The sequence below is a fragment of the Grampus griseus genome (genome assembly GCF_964374135.1).
Source record: "Grampus griseus genome assembly, chromosome: 2".
In the NCBI taxonomy this organism is placed as follows: domain Eukaryota; kingdom Metazoa; phylum Chordata; class Mammalia; order Artiodactyla; family Delphinidae; genus Grampus; species Grampus griseus.
In genome coordinates this window covers 148,109,975-148,136,820 of record NC_139018.1, presented here as the reverse complement: position 1 = coordinate 148,136,820, position 26,846 = coordinate 148,109,975, and the positions used below count along the sequence as shown (strand labels likewise).

Genomic DNA, 26,846 nt, shown 5'->3' with positions numbered 1-26,846 from the left:
AGAAATTAGAGAGCTCCCGGTGAGTTTCTGGGCAATCTGCTGTGGGCTTCTTGGATTGGGTTATTTTTTTTTTCCATCTTTACCTTTGGTTTGGGAAACTGCATGGTTATTCCCATCTACCACTCCTTGGCCCGAAATACCCCAAATGGCAGAACTCCTTGCTGTGTGTGCACCCAATGTGCACAATGACCAAAAAAAGAGGCTGAGACTCAGTGTTGATGCTTGGAAGGTAATTATTTCTACTGAAATAGACTGTAAACAAATGTTGCCCACCTCTAACTTATAAAACGCTCAGGTTCACCCCTTTGAACAAAACGACGTCTGCAAACCAACTGTTGTACAGAAGCAAACTGCTGGAGGAATGCCGATAGCCCACCTCGCAACTCAGAGCAGCTGAGGTTGCAGCAAACAGAGCTCTGAAGTCGGAGCCTGACGCCTTCTGTGGGGCACACCTGCTGGGGACGACGTGGTTGAGGAGGGCTGGCCCCGAGCTGGAGCCAGGACGCCTCTCTAGGGCGCCGGTCTTCAGCCTGCGCTGCGTGCCTGTGAGATGGTCCTTCTCTCGTGGTGACCACCCAGCAGCTGCACCGTCGGGACCAGGTCACTGACCCAGCGCGTCTTCCTGCTCCGGCTCTCGGGCTGGGGTGAGGGAGACACGCCCAAAGTCTGCCTACGCGCTGTGGGCTGGCAGTAAAACCCCCTCGGGTTTCCACTTGCTGAATGAGTTCCTACGGAGAAATCTGCGGGCATCAGGGTCCTGCGTGGCCCCAAGCCTGGCCGCTTCCTCCCGCGTCCGTCCACGCTGTCAGCAGAGTTCCCCTTGGCATCCTCCTCTCCCCAGCTCCTAGTCTGTGAAACGGACAAGAAAGTGACCGAGTTGCCGTAAAATCGCCTTCCCAGCCACAGCAGACGTGCCTGGATGCAGTCACACCTCCCCCATTAACCGACGGTGTGTCCCTGGACAGCTGTTTCACTGTGTGGGGCCTCAGTTTCCTCTCCTAGAAAACAGGGCCATAACCCACCCCAGAGTGCATTTTAGGAGTGAGGGGCCAGAGTGAAGGTGTGAGTGAGGTCAGGGAAGGGTAACCCACCGCCCAGCCCTGTCATCCTCAGAGCCTCTCGGGAAACCCAAGGGTCGGGCGTTCCAGAAGCACGTCGACCAGGGCAGCGGGACGCACGTCTGTGGCCATGTGGGGACCCACGGCTGAGGTTCCCCAAATGGAACAGCTGTGTCGGAGGAGGGTGGTCCAAGAGGGCCAGGCCAGAAAACTAAATTGTCATTACCCGCCTTCCTCACATACAGTTAGCAAATGATGACTTTGCTAAATTTGCTTCATACCTTTTTGTGCAAAAGACAGAAAACCTCACAGATACAAACGAAGCCACCCTCTGAGCCTGTGTTCCTCCCTGTGTCCCAAGGGAGTTGGGACGTGTCTGAGCTTTACCACCTGTGTGGAGGCACAAATGCCGTGTAACCTCTGTGTTCTTATAACTTATTAACCATAGCCTCTGTGTATGATTTTGCAAGTTGCTCTTATCATCTAACATTATATTTTAGAGCTTCATCTATGTAGAGGCATCTAGATCTAGTTCACTAAGCCTAAGTGTCACCCAGTGTCCAGGGTGTGAGCACACGATTCCCTCGCGTTCCACCCCGAGCGCAAGGCCTCCCTGACCTCCGCGTCGCCCAAACCCGATGGAGGGAGAGGCCACGTGTTCCCTTGATTTAGGGGGTCTGGGGGCCTGTGCAGGGACCCGGCGGCACTCAGAGAGCAGCTGGGAATGGCCCTGAGTGGGAACACACTCCCCGCCTGCATCCACCCTACTCGGTCCACTCCAGGCACCTCACGGGGCGGGGTCCCCTTCTCTGGGCCCTAACCCCCACCTGCAGGAGTGTGGTCAGTTCTGCGGGCCTGTTATCCAAGGTGCTGCCCATGTGGTCTCCCCATGGCCTCCAGAGGGTGCCAGGCCGGCTGGTGTCCGGAGGCCGAGTGTTGCAGGGGGTCACCTGCAACGACGCCCTCGGTCGGGCCACAGCCACGGGTCACGCTGTCTGTTCTCACCTCCAGGTACCAGCAGCGCCGACGTGAAGGAAAACCGCAACGTGAGCAACCTGGAGGCCAGGCTGCCACCCTCCGGGGACAGGGCCCGAGGGGGCGCACCCGGCCTGAAGAGGAAGCGGCCACTGGAGGAGGGCAACGGCGGCCACCTGTGCCAGCTGCAGCTCCTCTGGAGGAGGCTCTCGTGGTCCGTGGCACCCAAGAACGCGCTGGTGCAGCTGCACGAGCTGCGGCCGGGCCTGCAGTTCCGCACGGTGTCGCAGACCGGCCCGGTGCACGCGCCCGTCTTCGCCGTGGCCGTGGATGTGAACGGGCTCACCTTCGAGGGCACCGGGCCCACCAAGAAGAAGGCCAAGATGCGGGCGGCCGAGCTGGCCCTCCGGTCCTTCGTGCAGCTCCCCAACGCCTGCCAGGCCCACCCGGCCCCAGGCGGCACAGCCCCGGACTTCACCTCCGACCAGGCCGACTTCCCCGACTCCCTGTTCCAGCGGTTCGAGCCCACGGCCCCCAGCGAGGGCTTCCCGGGCCGCCGCCCTGCTGCCCCCGACCGCCTGTCCACGGCCTGCCGGCGGGGCCGGCTACTGGGCCGCCCGCTGGACCTGGACCTGGACCTGGGGGGCCCCGCGGCTCCAGGCGCGAGGAACCCAGTGGTGCTGCTGAACGAGCTGCGCTCGGGCCTGCGCTACGTGTGCCTCTCGGAGCCCGAGAAGAGGCGCGCCCAGAGCTTCGTCATGGCCGTGAGCGTGGACGGGAGGACGTTCGAAGGCTCGGGACGCAGCAAGAAGCTGGCCAAGGGCCAGGCGGCCCAGGCCGCCCTGCAGGCCCTCTTCGACATCCGGCTGCCCGGCCACGTCCCCAGCAGGAGTAAAAGTCACCTCCTGCCTCAGGTGAGAGCTCTCCGGTAGCTGCCAGCGGGCGGCGTCCTCGGGGTGCGGGGACGGGGCAGCAGGAGGACCCCCTGCTCTCTCCCAGACAAGCCAGGTGCTGCCTCTCCCGCTGCAGCGTTGGAGCCGTGTGCCAACTCTGGGGAGAGAGCCTGGAAGCGTGTGAATGGAAAAATTGTTGGTCCCGACTTAGCAGAGGGAAGGGAGAGCTGGGCAGCCGGTCACCTTGGTGATAGTGACACTGGCTGTGCAGGGGGCAGTGGGGGCAGCAGGGGTTTGGGGCGGCAGGGTTCCTGACCCCAGAGAGGACTGAGGGGCAGGAAGGCCCCTCAGTGACTATCTGCGGCTGGGCCGAGGGAGCCTGCGGTGGGAACGCGAGTTCGGTGCTGGTTTGGGCTGAGTTTCTGGCTCCGGAGGCTGGAGGACGCTGCCTGAGCCGCGGGCCAGGCGGAGGGAGGAGCTCCGGGCTGGGCCTTGCCTCATGCCGCCTCCAGGCCTCGTCACACCAGAGGACACGCGTGCTTCTCACAGAGCTCACCTCCCTCACTCAGGAAGTATTTCGTGCACCGTCCTTGTGTCGGGAAGTGTTCTTGTACCACTTTGCAAGCTCTTCCTTCCTATTCTTGTAACTGCTTATTTATGCAAATTATCTTTTTTCTTACCATTTTGAGAACTATTTGTGGGCATCTCTAATGTATTAGCTACAGGAAGTTATTCTCTTTCACTTTTGGCATCAGTGAAGGAGAGAAAGGTTTTACAGTTAAAGGCCTTTAGCCCAGCTCAGGATCCACAGTCAGAACTCAGCACTTGTAAGTCACTGCTCAGATCAGGGCACCTTTACCTCACGGCACCTCGGGCAGAATCCACTATTTGCCTCAGGAGGTCACGTGTCCACTAGAGGAAGCAGGGCACCACCCAGATTCAGGCAACTGGAGGGGTTCTGGACAGTGAACCAAACAAATGCACTAGGACAGAACCCTATGTTGAATCACGACCAGGAGCAAGCATCCACCCGTCCATCCATCCATCCATCCTTCCATCCATCCATCTGTCCATCCATCTGTCCATCCATCCATCCGTCCACCCCTCCATCCACCCGTCCGTCCATCCACCCATCCGTCCATCCATCCATCCACCCGTCCATCCATCCACCCATTCGTCCATCCATCTTTCCATCCATCCATCCATCCATCCATCCATCCATCCACCCATCCGTCCATCCATCTGTCCATCCATCTGTCCATCCATCTGTCTATGCATCTGTCCATCCATCCATCCGTCCACCCCTCCATCCACCCTTCCATCCATCCACCCATCCGTCCATCCATCCATCCACCCGTCCATCCGTCCACCCATCCGTCCATCCATCTTTCCATCCATCCATCCATCCACCCATCCGTCCATCCATCCATCCATATTTCCATCCATCCATCCATCCATCCACCCATCCGTCCATCCATCCATCCATCCATCCATCCATCCATCCGTCCATCCATCCGTCCATCCATCCATCCACCCATCCGTCCATCCAACAAACATTTATTTGACTCTGGCAGGTGCAGAGCACAAACAGGCAGAGCAGACGTTGGTCTGGTCCCCACAGCTTGGCCGTGTGAAGGTTTCATTGAACAGGGAACCCCATGAGGGGGGCAGCTGTTTCTCCTGCTACCTCTGCCCCCAAATCATTCATTTATTTTCAAATATTTACTGCACCATCCAGGAGCGGGTTGGAGGGGGGTAGCCCATAACCTCCATGCGTCTTGCCTTTCGACCCACCCTCAGATAATACACAATCCAGGTAAAAGCGGGCGTGTGGCGTTGACATGAGTCCCTGCCAGAAACACTGCAGCCCTGCTGTCCCTTCCTTACTCCTCCTCTTTTCTTCTCCTCCTCCTTCCTGCCTAGTGTCTCCACCCACCAACCACCGTCTGTAGCTCAAACCCACCAACAGCTCCCAAGGAAGCCCCTTTGCCCCCCGCGGCCTGGATGACCCTAGGCTGCCCTTGGCCCGTGTCCTCCCGCCACCGTCCCTGGAAGGCCCCCCTCCCCACGGGCTGTGGGCACCCCCTCCTCCTCTGCCCGATGCTGTTTAGCAAGAAGTGTCCTTCCTCCAGCTCCCACTGCCCCCCCCACCCCAACCCCCATGAGTTGAATGATGTCAGTGAGTTCCGGCCGTGATGCCTTTTCCTTTCATGTTGTCAACCCTGAGCTCTCACGATGCAGGAACCAGGCAGCACCACTACTTTGTAACAGTCATTTGACCCCAGAATGCAGCACATCAGTTAAAGCCACAGCCACTGAATTATTTTTCCCTGACAGTCCGCTAACACCCAGACTGGATGATGGAGAGAGCGGAGCAGCGGGAAGGCCGCAGCCCGTCCATCACACCCGCCCCGTCCTGGAGGCTCATTACCTGCTCCCCTCGCCCCTGCAGCGGGGCGGTGGGGCGCACACGCCGGGCGCTCAGGACCAGGCGCCCTCTGCAGCTTTATTAAATTCGAATCCCACCTTGGACGTGGTCTGGGTTCAGGGACTGAGCTTCAAAAGAAAGATTCCAGGCGTCCCTGTAAATGCTGCTCTGCTTTCCTCCTCTGCCCCGCGCCATCCGCACCGCATGCTTCCTGCTCACGCAGGTCCTGGTGGCCAGAGGCACGACCTTTGTTACCTGTCTAACTGCGCCATCAGCACCTGTGCCAGGAGACAAGCCAGGCCCTCCAGCCCTGGCAGGGCCCCCAGAACCGCCGTCCACACCCCCAGGAAGGGCAGCTCCCACCACTGAGCTGTGAGGGACCCTGCCCAAGTCCGGGTGGGGTGGGGGGAGAGGCGGGGGGTGGCAGCAGCGGTCACCGCTGGAGCGACACAGCTTCTGGACCTCGGGTCTCAAGCTCAGTATTTAATGCTCTCTGCCCGAAGTCTGGGTTCTGCCCCACAGGGCGGGCTTGGTGTGCAGGACACACTAGGGGTCTGCTTCTAAGGCTCGCTCACCAGCTTCTGCCGCTGCAGAAGCAAATGAAGAGCTGGCGCCTCTGCTCAGGGCTTTGAACCAAAGGCTCAGTCTCCTCTGAGTGAGGTGTCAGAACCGTCCCTGGGGGAGCTCCCCTGTTTAAGTGACGAAAAATGAACAAAAAACTTCTAAGGTGTCGGTCGTGTGGGGAGCGTGTGTAAAACACCACTCTGGGCCCAGCTGCCGGAAATCCAGGACCAGGCCCCTGCCGTGCTGATCCCCACGCAGGTGGGTCAGGACCTGCTCTGTCGGGGGCCCTGGGCTGTTCGGCCTCAGCCGCAGAGCAGGTCACGGCAGGGCCAGCTTGGTGGGTCGGACGCTCACCCCGTTGTGAGGACAGCTCTGAACAACATAGCCCCCCAGACGTCCCTCGGGTCAGACCCCCAAGGACCACCACCCTCAGCGCCCGGACATCACCTTCTGTGGACAAGTGAGGTGTCTGCTCGGCCAGGCTGAGGTAAAGTTTCAGCCTCCATTCTAAAACAGTTCTGAAGAATAACATTCTCGATAAAGATTAAAATCACAGGCTTCGATTTCTGTGGTATCAGATTTCCACCATTTCCTCAACCTGGGGGTTTTCTCAGAACCAGGCTGATTCGTTCCTTCAATTTCATGAGCTCTGACTTCAGGTCTCTTTGCCAGAGTGATGAGAACATGACTTTATTAAATTCTCTAACGGCGCAGGCCCAAGCGAATGGGCGCTCTGCAAACACCAGCTGACACGGTGAAAGAAGAGCCCAGGGGTTGGTGGGAGAGCCAGCCCTCAGATTTCCTTTAGGTTCACGGGAAACTTGGAAGCAATAACGAGACCGTGTCAGAATATAAATGCTCATTACCTGGAACATCCTTGTTATAAAAAAAAACAAAAGTAAAGTCACAAAATCTAGATCTCTGTGGTCTTCACTTCCCACCCCTAGAAAAGAGTTAATAACAGCGTTAAATTCAACCAGAAAGGCTGATCTCTCAGCATTTTGGCTCCGTGGAAACAGAAGAGCTCCCACGTGATGAGAGAAGAAAGAAAGTGACTAAAAATTTCGGTGATGCAGGAAGGGGGAGAGGTGGTGACAGGTCGCCCCTCGTTTGAAAACTACCAGGTTTATTATCTTGTTCCTGAGTCTCTCTTCACCCGCAGTGATTCCCTTTGTTTGTTTGGTTTTGTTTTTTTAATTTCCATGTCAGGCTGCAGTGGAACTAACAGTGTCTCAAAGATTTTGTCAAAACAACTGAAGCACTTTCTCCCTGAGAGTAAGAGGGGGATGCCTTTAAAACTAACCATGAAGCCTGCTTGCTTCTCAAGCCCTTTGCAGGTCCTTCTAGGGAGCGGACGCCCCAGGCCTGTCCTGGCCATTTGTCAGGCACTCGGCACACTTAACCCGCACCTACTCTGTTCCCTGGTGGTACAGCTCCCACTGCTGGGAGGGGGGAACCATGGGGACATATAACATAATGGAAATGAACAGTGCTTTCAGAGTTCAGCATTTTATAGCAAACTTGGATCAGAGCTCCCGTACGCAGTCCATTTCATGGAATCTTCCCCCAGAATTAGCTTCAGAATTAGACCAGGGGCCTGACTGTCACCTCATACTCAACAGCTGCACTTTGGGACACAAACAGACCTGCTGTCCTTCTCCCAAAAGCCAGCGTGACCCCCGCCGCCCCGGACACTTCACAGGTGGTTTTTGTAATTTCACAGTCCTGCCAGTCTGTCTCCTTCAACAGAGGCAGCACCTTAACTGCTGTAACACAGAACTGTTAATATTGATGCCACAAATTGGCGTTGGAGCTGTCCCCAGATTTTAAATGGGCTTGGATTACAAACAGTGTGGAAATCACACCTACTTGGCTTTGAGACGGTTTAACACTGTCCGAGATGTTCTACCCAAGGATACCCTGAAATTGCAGCAGACTCCTGCAGGGTCCCCCTCATGAGCCCGGGGGCCTCACTCTCCCAGACGCTTGGGTCGGCTCTGCCCCGGCCGCATGTCCAGCCCCGGCAATTCCAGAATGACCTCCGAAGGACAGCTGCAGCTTTACAGGTTCTACAAGCAGAAGGGGACAGTCCTGGGTCCTAATTATTTTCCTGAAAAGGGCTGATTTCTTTCTGCCTCAGCAAGGCGTTCCTCATGGCCACACTTTCTTGGATGTTTACCTTGTTTCCCTGGGGGGTTAGGATTAGGACGGGACCCCACCACATCCTGAGACCCACCAGCACAGCAGGCCCCGACTTAGAGCGACTCCGGCCACAAAGACCCCAAGCTGAGGAGCTGGGCTCCTGTGCGTCTCTAGACAGAGCAGCACACCTGGTCTCTGGGGACCTCCCCTGAGCCCTGCAGGCTTTGGCAGAAGGTGCCGGGGGCCTGGGGGTGGGGTGGTGTACAGAACCCACCTACCTTCCCTGTCCTCCCCCTTTCCACCTGGATGTGCACCCTCACCACCACGTTGCCCCAAAAGCCCGGGCGTCAGGAAATCGAATGTGTCTCTTCCCTTGGAAATCACTGGACAGGTGATGTCAACACCAGGCTAATTTTGGTGACTCTGGTTATAAAGAACAGGTAGAAATCCACGCAGGCAGCGTGGAGAGGTTGTGGTTGGTGAGAGCCAGGGTGGAGGGTGGCCACTTGCCTGTGAGGATTTCTACTGAATTTGTGGGGAAACACAGAAACCGTAATATTCATGTTTTACTTCCAAGGTGCGCGAAGTTGAAATGTAGCAATTCAGGATTTTTATAAAAGTATATCTCTGTCTTAGTCCAGTCAGGCTGTTATAACAGAATCCCACAGACTGGGTGGTTAATAAACATCAGACATTGATTCCTCATGGTTCTGGAGGCTGGACATCCAAGATCAAAGTGACCACAGATTCTGTGTCTGGTGAGAGCCTGCTTCCTGGTTCACAGACGCGTCTTCTCGCTGTGTCCTCACCTGGAGGAAGGGGCGGGGGCTCTCTGGAGTCTCCATCATAAGGTCACTAATCCCATATAGGGGCCCTCCTGGCTCAGATAAGTACCTGGGGTAGACGCTGGCAGGGCCTGTCTAAGCTGACCCGGCCTGGACCCCAGTGCCCAGGGTGCAGTAGGTCCAGGGGAAGTTGTTACTTCCCACCAGCAGGCCCTGGGGTGTCCCACCCCTGCAGCAAGGCTCGGGACTCCAGCTCCAGGTCTAACTCTCTCATGCCGGGGTGCCCAGGTGCCCAGGTCCCGGCAGCCTGTCCGCCTCCCTGTAACTGTTCTGCTCGGCCGTGGCCACTCTGCCCCCTGCCCAAGGCGAGCCCCTGATTATCCAGGCAGCCTTCTTCCTTTCAGCACCTCAGCTCCGTCTGTGTTCTGTGGCCACACACACCCTCTTGTGGTCCACGAGGAGGGAAAAGCAGCCTTTTACAGAAGGAAGACATCCACCCGCCCGTCCAGCCAGCCCTGACCTTCCCCACGTCGTCTCCTCGGTAGAGGCACTGACGGCCAAATGGGAAAGATGGGTCTCCTCACGGCTGCCACACACGGAGGAGTTTCCAAAAATCCCTCTGCAGCGAGGGTGTGGAAGGCACTGTAGATGCTAGCAATACACTTACACACTGACACAATGTCCACACAATATAATTCATACGATACAATGTGTATCATGTGTGTACAATGTATACACAGTACAATTTATATGATACAGTTTATACAATGTACACACAATGTCTACACAATATAATATATAGGAGGTAATTTATACAATATACACACAATGTCTGCACAATGTAATTTATATGATGAAATTTATAAAATGTACACACAATGTCTACATAACATAATTTATGTAATACAATTTGTACAATGTGTACACAATGTATACACAACTTACACAATTTGTACAATGTACACTCAACGTATACAACTCACACTTATAAACGTGCACTTAAACAGGATGGATATAATGTACATATACATTTATACAATAGCCCCCACCATCTGAATTCCTACTAAAAGAAGTTTGGTACAATTTAAGTCAGAAGAGTTAAATATGTGTTTAAGCCTGTATGTTCCCGATACTGTGTTTGGTGTCTTAGTTAACAGGACTGTTGATCTATCAAGCAGAGGCCGTAAGCCAAGCTTCCCCAGTTACCTCATTATTCTGCAGCCACGACTAACACTGGTGGTGCCGGCGATGATCCATGGGGATACTAGGAGCTCGTATTTATCAGATGTTTACTGTGTCATGTGTTGTTTTACACGCTTTACGTATAATAGCACATCCGGGCCTCACAGAAACCTGGCAGGCGGCACCACTCACGTTCCCTGTACAGACAAGGATGCCGAGGGGCAGGAAAGCGCAGCCCTTCAGAGCCGGGAAGACGGTCCCAAGGGGGGCAGAGACCCTCCCTCAGACCCCAGGCTGCCCTCCTCCTAGGCCCTGGCACTTTTACAGGTTGGTCGAGGAAACGGGGCAACGCGTGGCCCCTGGTGATGGGAGCGACACAGGGGACACAGTGTGGGCAGGAAGCAGGAGGGAGCAGGCAACTTGGAGGGCTGGCAGAGGACAGGGGGCTCCTGGGGCAAGGGCCACCCGCACCGAGGTGGCAGGGCGGCGGGGAGCTCGCCGGCTCCCTCTCGGGAAGACCACCTTTGTCAGTGCAGAGGCTGCCCTTGGCCGTGTAGACAACAGGATTTGTCGGGATGGCCAGGTCCCCTCCTCCTTGGGGACACACTGTTACAGTGAAAAGGAGAAACAGCAGAAAAGAGATGACAACTTGGAGAAAGAGGCAGAGGAGGTGAAGAGGAACATCCCGAGGGGAAATCACCTCCAGTCCAAGGAGCCGTGGGGGGTGGGGGGAGACCCAGGAAGAAGGAGGGCGGGTTCCCCGTGGCCGCTTGCCTCTGCGCCTGCCCGAGGGATGGACATGCCAGGGGTGGGGGGTGGGAGGGAGCCCTGCAGACCCCGTCTCCACACAGACCCAGCTCCGTCGCCCAGCTGTGCCAGGCGGCTGTGCTGTGCTCGCCCTGCAGGGCCTCTGGGGCTGGTCTCACTGGTCCCCAGGACTCACACGGGGTGGCTGTTTGTTCTGAGGGCCGTCAGGTCGCGGGATGTCGAGGCTCCCTGGGTGCCGAGCGTAGACCCACCACGCGGCTACTCTGACGAGGTTGACACTGGCCTGGAGCGCAGAGTGGGTCTGAAAGTTGCCCTTCAGAACCTGCATCCCCGCGGTTGCCGCCTCATAGCTGTAACACCCGCTTCTTCCCAGGTAGGTTTAGGTTGTGCAGCACAGTGATTCAGTTATACACACACATATATGCATATACTTTGCTTTCAGATGATTTTCCATTGTAGGTTATTACAAGATATTGAATATCGGTCCCTGTGCTGTGCTGTAGGACCCTGTTACACTCGGCTGTGTTTTTAAGGCAAATGCAGCGGCTTCCCCAATTCTCTCTGGGCTGCGTTGGGACCTGTGTTCGAAACATCACCATCCTTCATGACACAGGAGGCAGAGAGATCCTCTCCGTTTGGAGAGAGATGCACTCACGTCCCCAGACCTCATCGCCTCCCCCCTCCGTCTCATCACCCCTCATCCCCGCATGTTTGAGCCCAAATGGTGCAAGAAAAGAGAAACAATCATTTGCAGCAATAGCTCAACAATTAAACATTTTTAAAATGTGTTTTCTACATTAATGCCTTCTGGGGAATTATGAGTTCACTCAAGCCCTCAAAATTATAAGCCTACAGGACAAAAGTTACAAACACCAAGCAGGAGAAACTTCTCTTTAATACAGGGCTGTTTCCCCAAGGTCGTGATTACAGCAAATCAGTGATAAAAGTCATCTTCTGCCAGCGGCGTCAGTCTCTCCGCATCTTAACCATGTTTCATTTGTGACCATTTCAGGAAAAGGACTCTGGGTCGCCTGGTCTTGGGTAGAGGTTTTATTCAGTTACCTAAATGGAGAAATCGGAGAGAACGTGCCTCCGTAAAGCGCACGAGCTGGCCTGCAGCATCCGTGGAATGTCATTTTGGGTTCACAACAGAGTTGTGAAGTGAACAGGAAGGCGGAGGCAGAGGCGCTCGGCAGCGTGGCCTTCCTGCCAGCACAGAGTTCGCCCCAGGCGTCTAGACAGGAAGACGACAGGAAGGCAAGCCCGCCCGGATCTCAGCAAAGGCCCTTTCTTCCTGCCAGCTCTCGGTCAGGTGTCCAATGGCCTAGCCACTCCAGGCCGTGGGATCCAGGTCCCAGAGCCAGGAACAGCCCCGGGGCCAGGAAGCAGGTGCCCGTGGAGGACTCGCGACAGCAGCAGCTGGGCTGTGAGGACGGTGTGATGGGGCTGTAAGCAGAGCCAGTCGGGGTGGATGGATTCTGATGGAACTCGGGGCAGCGGGGTGGAGCCTCTGCAGTGGGGTGAAACGTCAGGAGGACAGTAGGGGGCAGCTGTGTCGCAGCCAAGGAGCCCGAGTTTGCCGTGTTTGCGGCTGGAAGGGAGCCAACAGCGGGCCTGGGTGGTTCCTGAAATACAAGCTGTTTGTAGGCTGCCCCCTAGTCTCCCCACCTGCAGGGCCCACGCCAAGGCGTGATGTGTGTGGGGAGTGGCCAGAAATCACGAGTTTGGCTTTAGGCATAATTTGAGATACCCGTGGGACAAGCACGTGGGGCTTCCCGCTGCCACCGGAGCCAGGTCGGGATCGGCGGCCTTGAATTTAAGTTCAGCTCCCACCTTTCCAGCTGGGTGCCCTCGGGCAGCTCACTCAAGCTTCTGGTTTCTGGTCTGCAACGTGGGTGGCTTCCCCAGTGGAAGGAGCTGCCTTGAGCTCACCCCGGCGTTGAAGGTATGAAATTGTGAGACTCAGGTGACCTGGCATCCGTGAAAGTTCAGTTCATCTTGCTATGACCTTGGGTCTGGGGTGAAGAGGGGCCTCCCCCCAACTGTGGTCAATGTCCACCTGCATCTTCCCAGGCGCAGCGGGGAGCGGACAAGCTGTGCACCTTCTCGGTGCCACAGAACCCGCCATCTGTTTGCTCTCTTACCCTGGAAAGGATGAGGGGGAAGCTGGGAACATAGGGGCTGGGTGGAGAGGGCGACAGGCGGCCCTCTGTCTGGGTCCCGACGTGTCACTCACCAGCATGACCGAGGGCCAGTGTCCGAGCCCCCGTTTCCTCTCGGGAAGCAGGGCTGGTGGCCTTGACCGCACGGGTGATTTGGAGGTGCACAGAACACACTCGGAGTCTCCTGACCTCCATTCTCTGCCACGTCCCTGGGAAGAAGGCCCATGAAAGTCCTGAAGACCCGTCCACTGGCCTTTCTCCTCTGGAGGCGGAGGTGTACAGAACACCCCACTGCGGCCTCCCTCCAACACTGGCTGACCAAGTCCAGAGGCGTTCATCTGACCCCCACGGTCACCCTGGACCCAAGGGTCACTTATGATCGAGGGTGAATCTACTCAATGTTGTTCTTTTGGTTTGGTCGGTAAATCAGATGATTGCAGAATTTTAGAAGTGCTAACCCAGCCCTTATTTTATAGAAATGGTCACCAAACACTTGGAAGCTCGAGTCCTGCCTGAGGAGGCTGGGTTGACGGGAGGAAGGGGACCCAGTGCCCGCCTCCTAGCAGGAGGAGTCCTCCTGCCAGCTTGGTTTTTATGAGGAAGCTTTCGATGACTGTGCAGTGAGAAGAGCCATCAGCTGACTTATGTCTTCTGTGTGGACACCATTTCTCTTAATCCTGGAGTAGCTTCTACCCTCGGCTTTACCCTTTGTGCTGCTAGGTTCCAAACAGATCATAACTAACCCTGTGTTTGGATGCCGTGCAGACTATGCCCGTGGCAACATTCTCCGTCCAACCCAAGATCCACAAAACTGAGACCCAGATTCTGACCCATGTCGAGAACACAGCCAACTGAAATCTTGTGTTTGCGAGAACTACAAAAACAAATCTTTCTGATCACACAGGCTTTTAAATTAAAGTTCTACTATTTTCCTCCCATTTTCCAGTGGATGGCTTTGTGGATTCTGTGAATTGGGATCACTTCCCTTCATGAACACAACCAAAACTCTTATTGTTGAGAAAGAGAGAATTTAATTTTTTAAAAAAAAATGGCTAATGGAAAAGTCAGAATAACAAATGGTGGGAGAGATGGGGATTAGTAATGGCAAGATACCTCTTTTCCCACCAACTTCTCATCCACTGAGATACAGGAGCCAGGTCGACGGATCGGGACGTCATCTGGTTACTGATGGCGACATGGGGAGGGCGGCCTGGGTGCCCCGACGCCGGGCTTCCTAACTGGACCCTGCAGACACCCTTCCAGCCTCGCCAGCCCCGGAGCATCTGAGAGCATGGGCCTCTCAGGTCTGGGATCCCAGAGAGCAAGGGGAGACCAGCCCCAGGACCCCCGATCAGGTGAATCATTCCTTCACCAGGAAGTGTTGGGGAGGACACAGGTGGGCAGTGGCCCCACTGCAGTCCATCGTGAGAAGGGAACAGTCCAGGAGTGGGGACAGTCATGCCTCAAATGACTTTGGATGCCACAACATTTAACGTGAGGGGAGAACGCAGAGCGACAGGCAATGTGGTGACCACCTTTGAGGTCAAACCTTAGAATTTCAGTCCTGGTCCTGCCAGTGACCATTGGTGTGAGTGGACACATTACCTACTTCCTGTGAAGTGGGATGTTGATAAAGGGGCCACATCATAGGGCTGTTTTAGTCATAAATGAGACATCCTGGCAGAGGGTGAGCCTTTGCGACAAGTTAGATGTTGACTATATATTTTCTCTTTAACAACCATATTTGAGAATCGGCAGGAGAAACAGAGCACAGAGAGAACTGGGTCCTGGTGGGAGGGCCCCCCAGATGTGCAGCGTCCTTGGCAAATCTCACTTCCTGTTGTCCGTGGCTATGTAATTCCAGCTAAATCCAGGCCAAAATCTGGCTGAAAGAACCATGAAGCACCACCTGATCAAGGAGCCTGGGATGCAGACAGCAGGAGGAGCAGTTAGAGGGCGAAGGTGTCACAGGGAAATAATTGATTGCGAGAGAGTGACATGTCGCCCCCAGAAACAGTGCTGAGGACAGGTGGTCTTTCGGTTGATGCTAATTGGATTCTAGACCAATTTGGTGCTCAGCCTGTTCTGGGCCACAGAACACGTGAAGGTCAACAGTCACACGTATGACCTGCCCCTTTTCTACTTGGCCATCAACATCCCTGCTTTCTCAGGGAACTCTGTCCGAGAGCAAGACAGCAATCATGCTGCCGCAAGAGCACATCTGAAACTAACACAATATATGTCAGAAGCGGATCATTCCAAACCTTGCTGTTCTGTGGTTAGGAATACTTTTTAAACGCCACGTGTGCGCTCAGGAGGGCGGGCACCTGTCATAGATGGACCCTCCATCCCTCTTAGAAAGGACCAGGACTTCCTGTGTCGATAGAAAGCCCTCTTTCTTAACGGAAGTGTTGACCTGGAGAATTTTTGAAGTTTGGCGTGAATCCACTCTACCCTGGACTGGTTGGTATTTTTGCTTCATTTGGTGGTGTTTGCTTTTAATCCCTTTTGTAATCAAAGCAGATGGGAGGCAAGCAGGAAAGTGAGCCCGGGGGCCATGTGGGCGTCTTCACAAACTGTGAAACAAATGAACAGAGGCTCTGATTGGCTCCCAGAAGAACGCGGCCCAACCACACAACCTCCACCTGCTCTCCTGGGTCAGCTCAGCAGCAGGCGTGGCCGTGAGGGCAAGTCCACTCTGCTGCAGACTCGGATCTGGCCCACTTTTCTCCAGGGCAGCAGGGGTGAGACTGGGCTGTCAGGGAAGAGAGACCCCGATGGACAGCAAAGCCATAAGCCTCCCAACTAAAAACCGGAAAGGGTCTCCGGAGGGAACAACACTTCAAATCCAGAACATGGGGCCACAGAGCCTGCCGGTGACTGGACATGAGTCAGGCCTGACGTGGCCATCGGCGAGGGGGTGGGGGGCAGCTGACGGGCCCGCGGCCTCCACGCCCTGCAGCCCACCCGCCACTCCCGGGTCGGCTGGCGGGGAGAAGAGAGGAAGACAGAGTTGTCTGCTTCCAGCCTCGAAACCCCTTGGCTCCACTGCACTGTCCACTCCGGGAAACGTGAGGGAGACATCCCGGAGGGTTGGACCATCACCAGCTCCCGGGGAGGCCACCCTGAATGGGAAATTCACACAACGTAAAAATTCCACATCATTCTAGACACGACTTTGGATGACAAGTTGGACCTGATTCTCTTGTTTCAGTATTTTCCCTATGCGGGGCTTGGTGGGGGTGGGGGTGGGAGGCGGGGGACAGGGGAGGGGCGGGAGGGAATGGCTAAAATTGCACATTTTATTTGACAGAGATCTGAAGAACAGAAATTGGAAATGGGGAAAGAATGATTTAAAAAAATGCAGTTTATCTATAATGTAGTTATTAGGGACGAGAAGCAGTGAACTGGGAACAGTCAATTGAAACTCTGCAGCCCAAGATAGCTGAGCTTCTGGTTGAATGAATTTAAATACGTAGGGCTGGACTTCTGAAGGAGCATTCGGTTAAGTACTTATCAGCTGGCATGGCGGGAAGAGAAATGTCTGTCACATTTTAATGGGCTTCCTGTTTTTAAGGAAAAACCCAGGGAGTGGAGAACCGTGGTTCCTCCCCTCCATCCCCTCCAACCCCTCTGTCCCCTCTGTGTGGGCTCCAGTGAGTATCTCTCATTTAAAATAGAGGCTTTTGTTTCGGGACATGATGATGGATGCCAGTGAGCCTGATTCACCTCGCAAAGTACCACAGCAAGATTAAATAACAATGATGCCCAAAAATAATAATGCAGAGACAAAGCACACGTCAGCCCCAGCCCATGTGGGGTCTGTGTAGCTTCACGGCGTGTGTGATTGGCCTGAAGACCGTATGGTGACCTGGGAGGCAAACTCCACGGCCACCCAGCCTTGAGAGTAGGGCACGCCCCATTGATAGCCAACCAGTTACTGTGAAAGGTTCTGACTCTCTTCCTTCACTTCTCCTGCTATTAGAAAATGGGAATTGAAACCAATGAAATCAATATAGTAAAATGGCCAGGATAATTGGGATGATTTAAACAAAAGAATGGGTGTCAGATCTCACTCTATCCCTTTCCCTCCCCATCCAGGATAATGTTGAGGAGATTGGGACAGGGCATGGGCAGTAAACTCCTGCCCGCAAGTGCACGGGTTCAAGGGCATCCCCAAAACTGGGCAGTTCAGAGAACCCAGACTCCTCTGCTGACCCCCAACGTTCAGCCAGACCACCCAGTTCAGCGGAGGCCGTACCCCTTCCCTGGAGTTGATACAGTTGTGCCTTCAGAGTTTTTAGTTAGAGTCTGAGTCCTGAGTGAAAAATCACTCTAGGTATTTTGTCTTTCCCAATTCTTGATTATTTGAGCAAGTATTGGGATTTATTTTGCAAACGAGTACACAGACACACACACACACACACACACACTCCCCTATACCATGTGCTCATAAAAGTACTACATAAATCTACTTTTTTTCTCTCCCAGTAATTAACTGACTTTGTAAAATCAATTCTTGGTTATATATAAAACTCACAAAACAGATCTTTAAATAAAAAAAGGAGATAAATCTCTTGGAATTCCTTCTGAAATCAGCCAGCTCCACAGTCTCCTGTCTGCTGCCTCCGGTGTCCTGAGTCTCGCTCTGCTGTCAGGCTATCTGCTCTGTTTCTGTGGGGAATGGGGGGGAACATGACAGAGAGGGGGGCTGCCGTGCTCGGTAAAGGCCACCGCCCCCGAGAACAGCTGATGAAGACCAGAAGTAATGAGCTAAAATTTCCCGAAAGTAATTCTTCCCAGCACTAAGGACGATAATAAAACTCCAGTTGACATGGGTAACCCTCCGTGGACTGAAAATGTGTAATTTTTTTCTACAGAGAACTTTTGTGGTCTTCAGAGGGTGAGTGGGCTGTAGGAAATGTCTTTTCCACGAGGAGCACCTCATAATTCATAAGCAGCTGAGCCTAAATGGAGTTGCAAAGGTCATTCTTATTTTATAACAAGAAGAAATATCTGAGGAACCTTCAAGCCCTTCATTTTCCTTCCACAGCCATGCAGTACCCATACATCATAATATAGAATTATCTACCTTCCTACAGCAAGGACATTCATTTAGTAAATACTCTGGGGGGTTCCCACAATGTATTAAGAATCTGAAGGGATACAGTGACGGGCAGGAATCCAATAATGTCCTTTAAATGCTTAGAGCGTTAAATAAGCACCAAGTATTTAAGACCTGAATAAACAAAGATAAACATGATAAAATTCATTGTCACAGTGAGCATGAGAGACAGACATGAAAACAGTCACAATAATGAGATAATTGCCTTAATGGAGGTGCTGCAGCACTCCATTGAGGTTATGTCTGATTATTAAAGGGAGGAACATTTTAAATGCTTTACAGAATCCCATTGTTTGGAAGCCTCCTCAATGGATCCTATAGTAAAGCAAAGAATAGTTCTGAAATGAACCGGTGCTGAATTTATGCATTCCATGAAACTGAATGACTGCATATTGGAGTTTCTTAAAATGGGGTGCACGTTTAGAAATCACTGGATTTTACAACCAAATTGTTTCTGAATAAGAGCTAATTATGTTTACGTTTGTAATGAAGATATATGGAAACATGCTATGAATGGTCGTATTAACCACAACAGCCAAATGTGAAGACCTACTTAGCGTTATTCAAATCCAAATTCAGTGTTGGGGCACGCGGAAGGCAGTTTATTTGTGATGCAAACACATCTCTGACTTGCATGTGCTAAATTGGATAAACCAAGCAACGAGCGAGTTGCAAAAACAGTGAGATAATCAGGAGCTGCAAATTTTGCTTTGATGATTTTGAAATCCAAGAAAAGTGACAGAGTTTTTCCTATTTAGGCAGGAACTTATTTATTCTTATTTGAGACATATCAAAATGTTTCTTGAGGTTTAGAAAAGGCATAAATGAGTGCCAAAGTTTGTTCGTAGTGCCACCAACGGCTTGCCAACAGCAGGCCCACCGGCAAAGACACTGGTTTCCATGTATCCATCTATCTGTCCATCTGTCCATCCATCCATCCGTCCATCCATCTATCTATCCACCCATCCGTTCATCCAGCATTTTACACATATTTAATGAGCAGTACTCTGCCCCAGGCCATGTGCCAGGTGCTAGGAACACACAGAAGTGTATAAGATAAAGCCCTTGCCCTTGAGAATTACTCACAGCCAGTCGATGGGTTTTCCAAGTTGTGACCCAATAACTCTCTGAGTAAGATTTGCCTGGGCACCATGTTTAAAAACAGATTCTGGGCACTTACTCTAGAATTACCAAATCAGAATATCTCGGGCTGCATTTTTAACAAATACTCCAAATGATTCTTAGTCCTGCTAAAATTTCAGAATTGAACTCAGGGAAGGGTTTAAATGAGAACAATTACATTTTATCGTGCCACTGGGGAGATGTGCTAAGAGTTTTGTACAAGCTGAGGAAAGGGGACTAACTCGGGTCCCCTGAAATAAAGACCCTTTGTTAGTGAGAGCACAGCTTGCATCCTACACACCGGAGCTGCACAAAGTCCACACACCCTGTAAAAACTCCAAACGGTAAAATAAGAAGTTAATTCTAACTCTTTACAACTGTGTTTGGCTTTGTGAAAAAAAAAAAATCCTTTCTTGTAAAAGGAAAGCTTCCAAATCACAGAAGACGATCCACCTTGAGATCTTAAATATTCATCTATTAAGGTTGCAAATCTTAAATATTTTTTACTTTTTCTATTTTTATTTTTGGCTGCGTTCGGTCTTCGTTCGGCTCTTCTCTAGTTGCGGTGAGCGGGAGCTACTCTACGTTGTGGTGCTCGGGCTTCTCATTGCGGTGGCTTCTCTTCACAGAGCACGGGCCCTAGAGAGCACAGGCTTCAGTAGTGGTGGTGCACGGGCTTAGCTGCTCCGTGGCATGTGGGATCTTCCAGGAGGAGGGCTTGAACCCACGTCCCCTGCATTGACAAGCGGTTTCTTAACCACTGCGCCATCAGGGAAGTCCCAAGGTTGCAAATCTTAACAATCCATATGAAAGTAGCCAGACTGGCAGATGTGAATCCTAACTATAACTATATATAAATATATATGGAAGATACAAGTTATTTTATATGTATGTATACACAGGTGCAGGGACACAGTCTTCCTTTCCTGAAGCCCATTTCTCTTTAAGAAGCCCTGGAGATTGGTCCCTGAGGCTCATGTGACAGCTTCAGACATTACATTACTGCTCACAGCACCCAAGGCCAGTCTCAGCAAATCAAGGCATTTGATAAAATATTTTCAAATGCCTCACCCAAAAGAGGGCCTGATCTCTTTCATACCACATGTCATTAATTTACTGAGAAGTAAGAAACAGAAAAGCAGGCTGCTCGCTGGAGACCCACTGAACTCCTGCTCTGTAGCGTCACGGCCCTACTCCACAGCTGACGCAGGAGAGACAAACCCCGCACAGAGATAACTTCTGTTATGATTCCATCTACTTGTTACTACTTATTCAAGTGATAAACACGTCCGTCATGAGGTTTATCTGCATTTGTAAAAGGACCGCTGGGCTGCTCAGGGTCCGTTTTCCTCTTTCACCCAGTCCGGTAGCAGAGGCAGGAGGCGTGGTTTGGGGGTTTGACTTCCTTTATGCCCCTGCGAATGGGCAGTCGCTGCAGTGCTTGGGTTGAGCGTGAGGGAGTGGCAGTTCAGACAGAGGGGACAGACAGAGGGGACAGCTGGCCTCTGACCTCCATCTCCCCATCTCCATCTTCCTGTGTAGACAGCTCAGCCCCCCTCTCTCTGATGAGTCTTACCCTCTGCACTCGGTAACCTGCCTGCATCCCTTCCCTGGCCCAGCCTCCTTCTGCTGCACACGTCTGTGTTTTCCTGTGAACTTTTCTCTGTTGAACACAAACGTGCTCGGGCTTCCCTGGTGGCACAGTGGTTGAGAGTCTGCCTGCCGATGCAGGGGACACGGGTTCGTGCCCCGGTCCGGGAAGATCCTACATGCCGCGGAGCGGCTGGGCCCGTGAGCCATAGCCGCTGAGCCTGCGCGCCCGGAGCCTGTGCTCCGCAGCGGGAGAGGCCACAACAGTGAGAGGCCCGTGTACCGCAAAAAAAAACAAAAAAAACGATAACACACACGTGCTCTACTTGTTCAAAAGTATTAAGTATTACTGGCATGATGAGAAAAAGCACAGAGATGTGAGGACAGTCACCTTCTGAGACCAAAATCTCCCTCAGTGATTCCGGGCTTGTCCGCAGTGCAGGGTGGGGGTGGGGGTGGGGGTGAGTGGTCGGCACGGTGGTCAAGACCGTGGACCCAGGAGCCCGGCCTCTGCGTCTGACTCTTGCTCCGCCCGTTATGCTGTCTGCATGCCCGTAGGCCCTTTGCCCACTCCCGCTGCCCTGGGAGGTAGGGAAAGAGAGGCTCCGACGGCACGGGGCTTGGTGAGGATAAATCCAGGTGCCTGGTGCACATGGGGACATGAGTGGCAACGCAAGGCTGGTCGGGGGAGTGTTGTGTAAAAGGGCAACACCAAACTAAGCAATTACGGCACCGAAGTTCATCAGAGCCATGGAGAAGGATAGCAAAAATTGAGTGAACTCAGCTAAGCCCGGGGCACGTCTAATGAGCTTGGCAGTGAGATGAGAGACGGAGCCAGCACTGTCCTTAATGAGCTTGAACTTGAGCTCTGAGATGCTCACTTGCTGCTGGGGTGAGGGCCCCCTGCTGCCACCAACAAAAGTGCCTGTGGAAAACCCAAAATCTAGGGAGAGGGAAACAGTAACTATGTAATCAGATCAATGACTTTCAATCAGTAAACTAGCCAAACAAATCATCTGAAGGTCTGGGATTCTTTCTCAAATAAATTCATTAGTCCTGTTTCAATTCACTAAAGTAACCAGTTAGTTGTTTCTGAATTGAGCAGATACCATCACAGAACCAAAATCACAAAAATGTATAAAAGAGGGGGCAGGGTGGGTGGAAGGCTTTGGTCCTTAACTGAGCGAATCCTCTGCCTTCAATGGGCAAACACCTGTGCCATCTTAAAGGCCTTTGAATTCTGTGTCAAACTATCAAAAATACACCATTCTCGGTTGGAGTATTTTTTCATTAATCAGCAAAACGTATTTGACATCTATTAGACACCAAAAAGAATGCCCCTGGTTTACAAGCGTTTCCAGGCTTGCCTGTTTGCAGATTTAGGATTTTAACTCTCAAGGTCCCTAATCTTAATGTTTAAATGTGTTCAAGTAGAGAAACCACTAAGTGACATTCGTGTCTAATCAAACCACATCTTCTGCAGCCTCCTGATGGTAAGGGTAGCTTTTCTGAAAGCAAACAGCCCAAATGGCGACCACCACGTCTCTGGGAAAGGAGATTTCAGAAAAATCCCTAAAAGCTTTGTAAATAATTCCAAATAGATAGGTCTATGGGTCCATAATTGATTAGCACAGCGTGTTAAAGTCCCCAAAGTGTGGAGTGTGTAGATGATTCGTTGGATAAAAGAGAGAAGACAATCTAGACCTTTTAGAACTTTGTATTTTAATCTCATCATTTTATAACAATTTTCTTGTGATATATATCAGGTACCATAAAATTCTTCCTTTTAAAGTGGTTTTTAGTATATTCACAGAGCTCTGCAGCCACCACTATTATCTAATTTCAGAACATTTTCATCCTCCCTTAAAACCTATTAGCATTTCCCCCTCCCCAGGCCCCGGCCACCACCCACCTACTTTCTTTCTCTTAGTATTTGCCTGTCCTGGGCGTTTCATGTAAATGGAATCATACAATACGTGACATTTTTGTCCAGCTTCTTTAACTCAGCCTAATGTTTTCAAGGTCCATCCATGTTGTAGAATGTATCAGTATTTCATTCATTTTTATGCCAAATAATATTCCACTTTTATGGATATACCTGGTTTTATTTATCCATTTGTTAGTTGGTCCATTCAACATTTGGGTTGTTTCCACTTTGGGGCTACTATAAATCATGCTACTATGAACACTCGTGTGCACCTATTTGTGTGGACATATGTTTCCATTTCTCTTGGGTAGATACCTAGCGGTGGAATTGCTGTTTCAAAATGTATTTAACATTTTGAGAAACTTCCAAACTCTTCAAATTGGCGGCATCATTTTGCAATCCCACCAGAAGCGTCTGACGGCTCCGATTTCTCCACAACCCTGTCTTCTTTATTTTAGCCACCCTAGCTGGTGTGAAATGTTATGTCACTGTAGTGTTGACTTGCATTTCCCTCATGACTAAGGATACTGAACATCTTTCAATGTGCCATTTGCCGTGTGTATATCTTCTTTGGAGAAATATCTATTCAAATTCTTGAACTGTTTTTATTTGGGTCTTTTTCTTGCTGAGTTATAAGATGTGTCCACAAAAAAATGGGTCTGATATGAGCTGTGGGCTTTTTGTAGATGCTTCTTATCAGGTTGAGGAAGTTCCCTTCTGTCCCCCATTTGTGGAGTGTATCTCATTATTTTTTAATTTGCGTATTTGTGTCCAAGCTACAAATGAATAGAGTGGTTTATATCATCTATAAATGAATTAATACGCATATGGGGAGTGAATGTTCAAAACGACTTCAGGCATAATCGTATACAGTCAGAAAGTTTGGGGATCGCTGGGTTCAGACACAGCATCTTCAAGGCCATGATGGTGACCAGCCCGCACCAGGGAGGCCGTCTCCAGTCACACGCTTCAGACTCTGCCAACCTCTGGTCCAGCGCCTGAGCAGAAACCAAGTGAGCATGTGGCTGAACAGACCCTACGTGCCCCTCCTGACTGCAGGACAGAAAAGGATGGGGATAAGATTCAGCGATTATCCAGCCATTCCCTACTTTTACCTCAGGGAAATACCCCAAGTAAAAAAGTGTCCTTCCAGGGAAGAGGCTACCGAGCACCGATCCTGTCCCTTCAGTCCTGGGAAACACTCCAGTCATATCTACATATGTTTGAGGCAAACAAAAGAAAAAGGTATTTTCTTTGAAGTAGCCGGATGAGTTCTAAGACCCCATGTCACAGGCCTCCATCCTGGGTCTTCTGAACCTTGGACACGCCCAACTCCCCATGCTTGGGAACACTTCTGTCTCATGCCTGGGCTGGCCCATGACACCGAGAGTCTGGGCCGGCAGGTGGCTGGGATGCTCTCTGCCCCAGGCTGCCGTGTGCGGATCTCAAAGGGGCAAAGAGGCGGTGCTCAGGGGGGCAGTCACTGAAGCACCAGGGAGCGGGGGAGGCACACACTTCCAAGCGAGTGTGCAGAGCAGGGGTTCAGGTGCGAGCTGGTGGGGGCAGGAACCACGGCCAAGGGCAGGGCAGGTGTGGCGTGGAGAAAGGGCAGAGGAGAGACGGGGGCACAGTGCGGGGTCTTCGCAGAAAATCCTGCTGCCTGGAGCCGCCACCTCCCTCACCAAGTCGACAGTGGCTCTCACGCTGGAAAATGTCAGGACGTTCTGTTTCCAGTCTGAAATATTTTGAACACATGATACATTTTAATAGATTTAATTTTTTAAACTCTTAACTATCGCTGGAACAGATTTAATAGCAGAGGTTTTCTTATGATTTTACTTACACTTTCATTATTGTGAACACCTGGATTTCCACTTAGAAATAGTCTGACAATTTTTACATCTCAACTGGCAGCAGGCACAAAATACGCGGCAGCGCCAAGAGCTCTGTCACGTTGAAATGCAATATTGCGGCGTTTTGTTAAATCCTTTATCTACAAAGCTGCCACCGGCTGCAGCGTGAGAGCGTGAACTTTGTGCCGAATCCAAGCGACCGGTCTGAACTCGACGGGTCATAAATTAGCACAGTGACAAACTTCTGGAGGCCCCTTTCTCTGGCGCTCTTTCTTGATAAGCAAAGCGAAATAAGAGTTTTCTGTGCAAAGCTCTGCGGGGTGATTTTGACACAGACAATGCAGGGAAAGGTGATAAGACATTCCCCCCATGTTACGAACAATCCAGGAGGAGCCAGGTCCTGCTCCAGGAAGATCTGCAAAAAAGGATGATAATAGTAATCGTTGGAATACATGAGAAGGTTTGAACTGTTCAACAACAGCAACAAAAACACTAGCTGGTCTTGAAGTGAAGAGCTGAGCCTTGCTTGGTTTGTTTACAGTGAGTGTTGGGAGCACAGGCCTCGCTTTCATGAAGCTCCAGCTACTGAAAGGACACAAAGTGTCGGTGTCTGCTGATTCCCTCTCAGAACCTGGAACGGTTCTTTGAGGTTGAAGTCGTGTGCAGCCCTCCTTCCTCATCAGGGTTACTGGCATCCATCAAGCCCCACAGTGACGCCTGGGGTCCCCGACCCCACCCCCTGAGGGGCAAACTTGTGGCCACAAGGGCTTATCTCCATGTCCGCAACATGGCATCCACTTTTCTGGGGTCCCGGGAACCTGGGTGTGGGTCCCCACTGTTCTCGGACTCCGTTATTGCAGGGCATCCTTGCTTTCGCCAAACGCTGCCGGTCTAATCTTCTAGATGTCACCCTGATTACCTTTCTCGCCTGCTCAAAAATCCTTCCGTTTCTCCCTGTTACTCTCGTCACAAAGCCGAAGGCTCCCGTGAACGCCGGGCCGGCGGCAATCAGAGCGCGCCGTCTGAACTAGACCGACCATGAATTTTCACGGTAATGAGCCCAGCCCCGTGTCCCCCTGACTCAGACGCAATGCCCAGACACTGCAGGTCCTGTCCCCACCCGGAACTCCTTCCCAACTCCCGACCCGCCTCCTGTCACCTGCCCATCAGCCCGCAAACACCCCCATCGCCCCCAGGACCACCTCAGCATCCCTTTCTGGCCCTATGCGTCATCAGTACCCACCTTCCTGCCTGTGTCCTCCGGGCAGGAGGGGGGCTATCTCTCCCACCTCGCCAGCCCACCGTCTGCCACCTTTCTTAGCATAAATGTGGGCTCAACACAGGTTCTTTGGGAGGAAGGGATTAAGTCTCCTTTGGTTCTTGTTTTTCTCCTGTTTCTTCTTCTTGGCCTGTTCCTCCTCCTGCTTTTGTGAGAACAGTTCAATTGTACGTATGGAATCCAGAGTACAGAAAAGTACAGTAAAGAGGTTGTAGAAAAGTAGTGACTGAGGTGGAATTAGAACATGGGGTATCTTCATCATGGGTCACCCTCATCATTTTGCCAATGTCACAGAAGAATAATTCTATTTTTGCCCCTCCATGCGTTCATTTGGGTTATTGGTTAACTTTGGTATTTTTCGAGCGAGGAAACTGAAGCAACTACCAAGAACATTGTTTCAGTCGTGACAATTAATAAATTATAAATTGATTCCAGTTTGGGGCGATTACAGACACAGCTGCTGTAAGCATCAGCACACAGGGTTTCTTGTATGAACACAAATTTGTATTTATCTGAGATGAATGCACAGGAGTGTCATTGCTGGGTCGAGTGGTAGCCACGTGTTTAGTTTAACGAAATCCCAAACTGTTTCCCCGAGTGGCTGCCCCATTCTGCATCCCCACCAGCAGTGTACAGGTGATCTGGTTTCTCCACTGCCTCACCAGCATTTGGTGGCGGTGTTATTTCTCATTTTAGCCGCTCTGCTAGGTGTGTGGTAATAGTATTGCACATGGTTTTAACTTGCATTTCCCAGAAGTTGCACATCTCATTGCGTGCTCATTTGCCATCTGTGTATCCTCTTCGCTAGAATGTCTCCTAGTGTTTTCTGCCCATTTTCGAATTCAACTGTGTGTTTTAACTGATGAGTTTTGAGAGTCCTTCATATACTCTAGGTACTAGTTCTTTGTCAGATTGCGATTTGCAAATATTTCCTCTCAGTTTGTGGCTTGTCTTTCATTCTCTTAAGAGGGCCTTTCACAGGGCAAAGTCTTT

The 26,846-nt window shown here is 51.8% G+C and overlaps 1 protein-coding gene across 1 annotated transcript in view; it reads left to right on the top strand.

The window, feature by feature from the left end:
- ADARB2 (adenosine deaminase RNA specific B2 (inactive)) overlaps positions 1 to 26,846 on the top strand; it is a gene marked incomplete at both ends in the record, with an annotated part of 361,049 nt that overhangs the window by 261,854 nt on the left and 72,349 nt on the right. Inside the window, one exon of the mRNA XM_082646969.1 lies at positions 2,070 to 2,947. Within this exon, the coding sequence (XP_082503095.1) occupies positions 2,070 to 2,947 (878 nt within the window). The remainder of the gene's footprint in view (positions 1 to 2,069; positions 2,948 to 26,846) is intronic.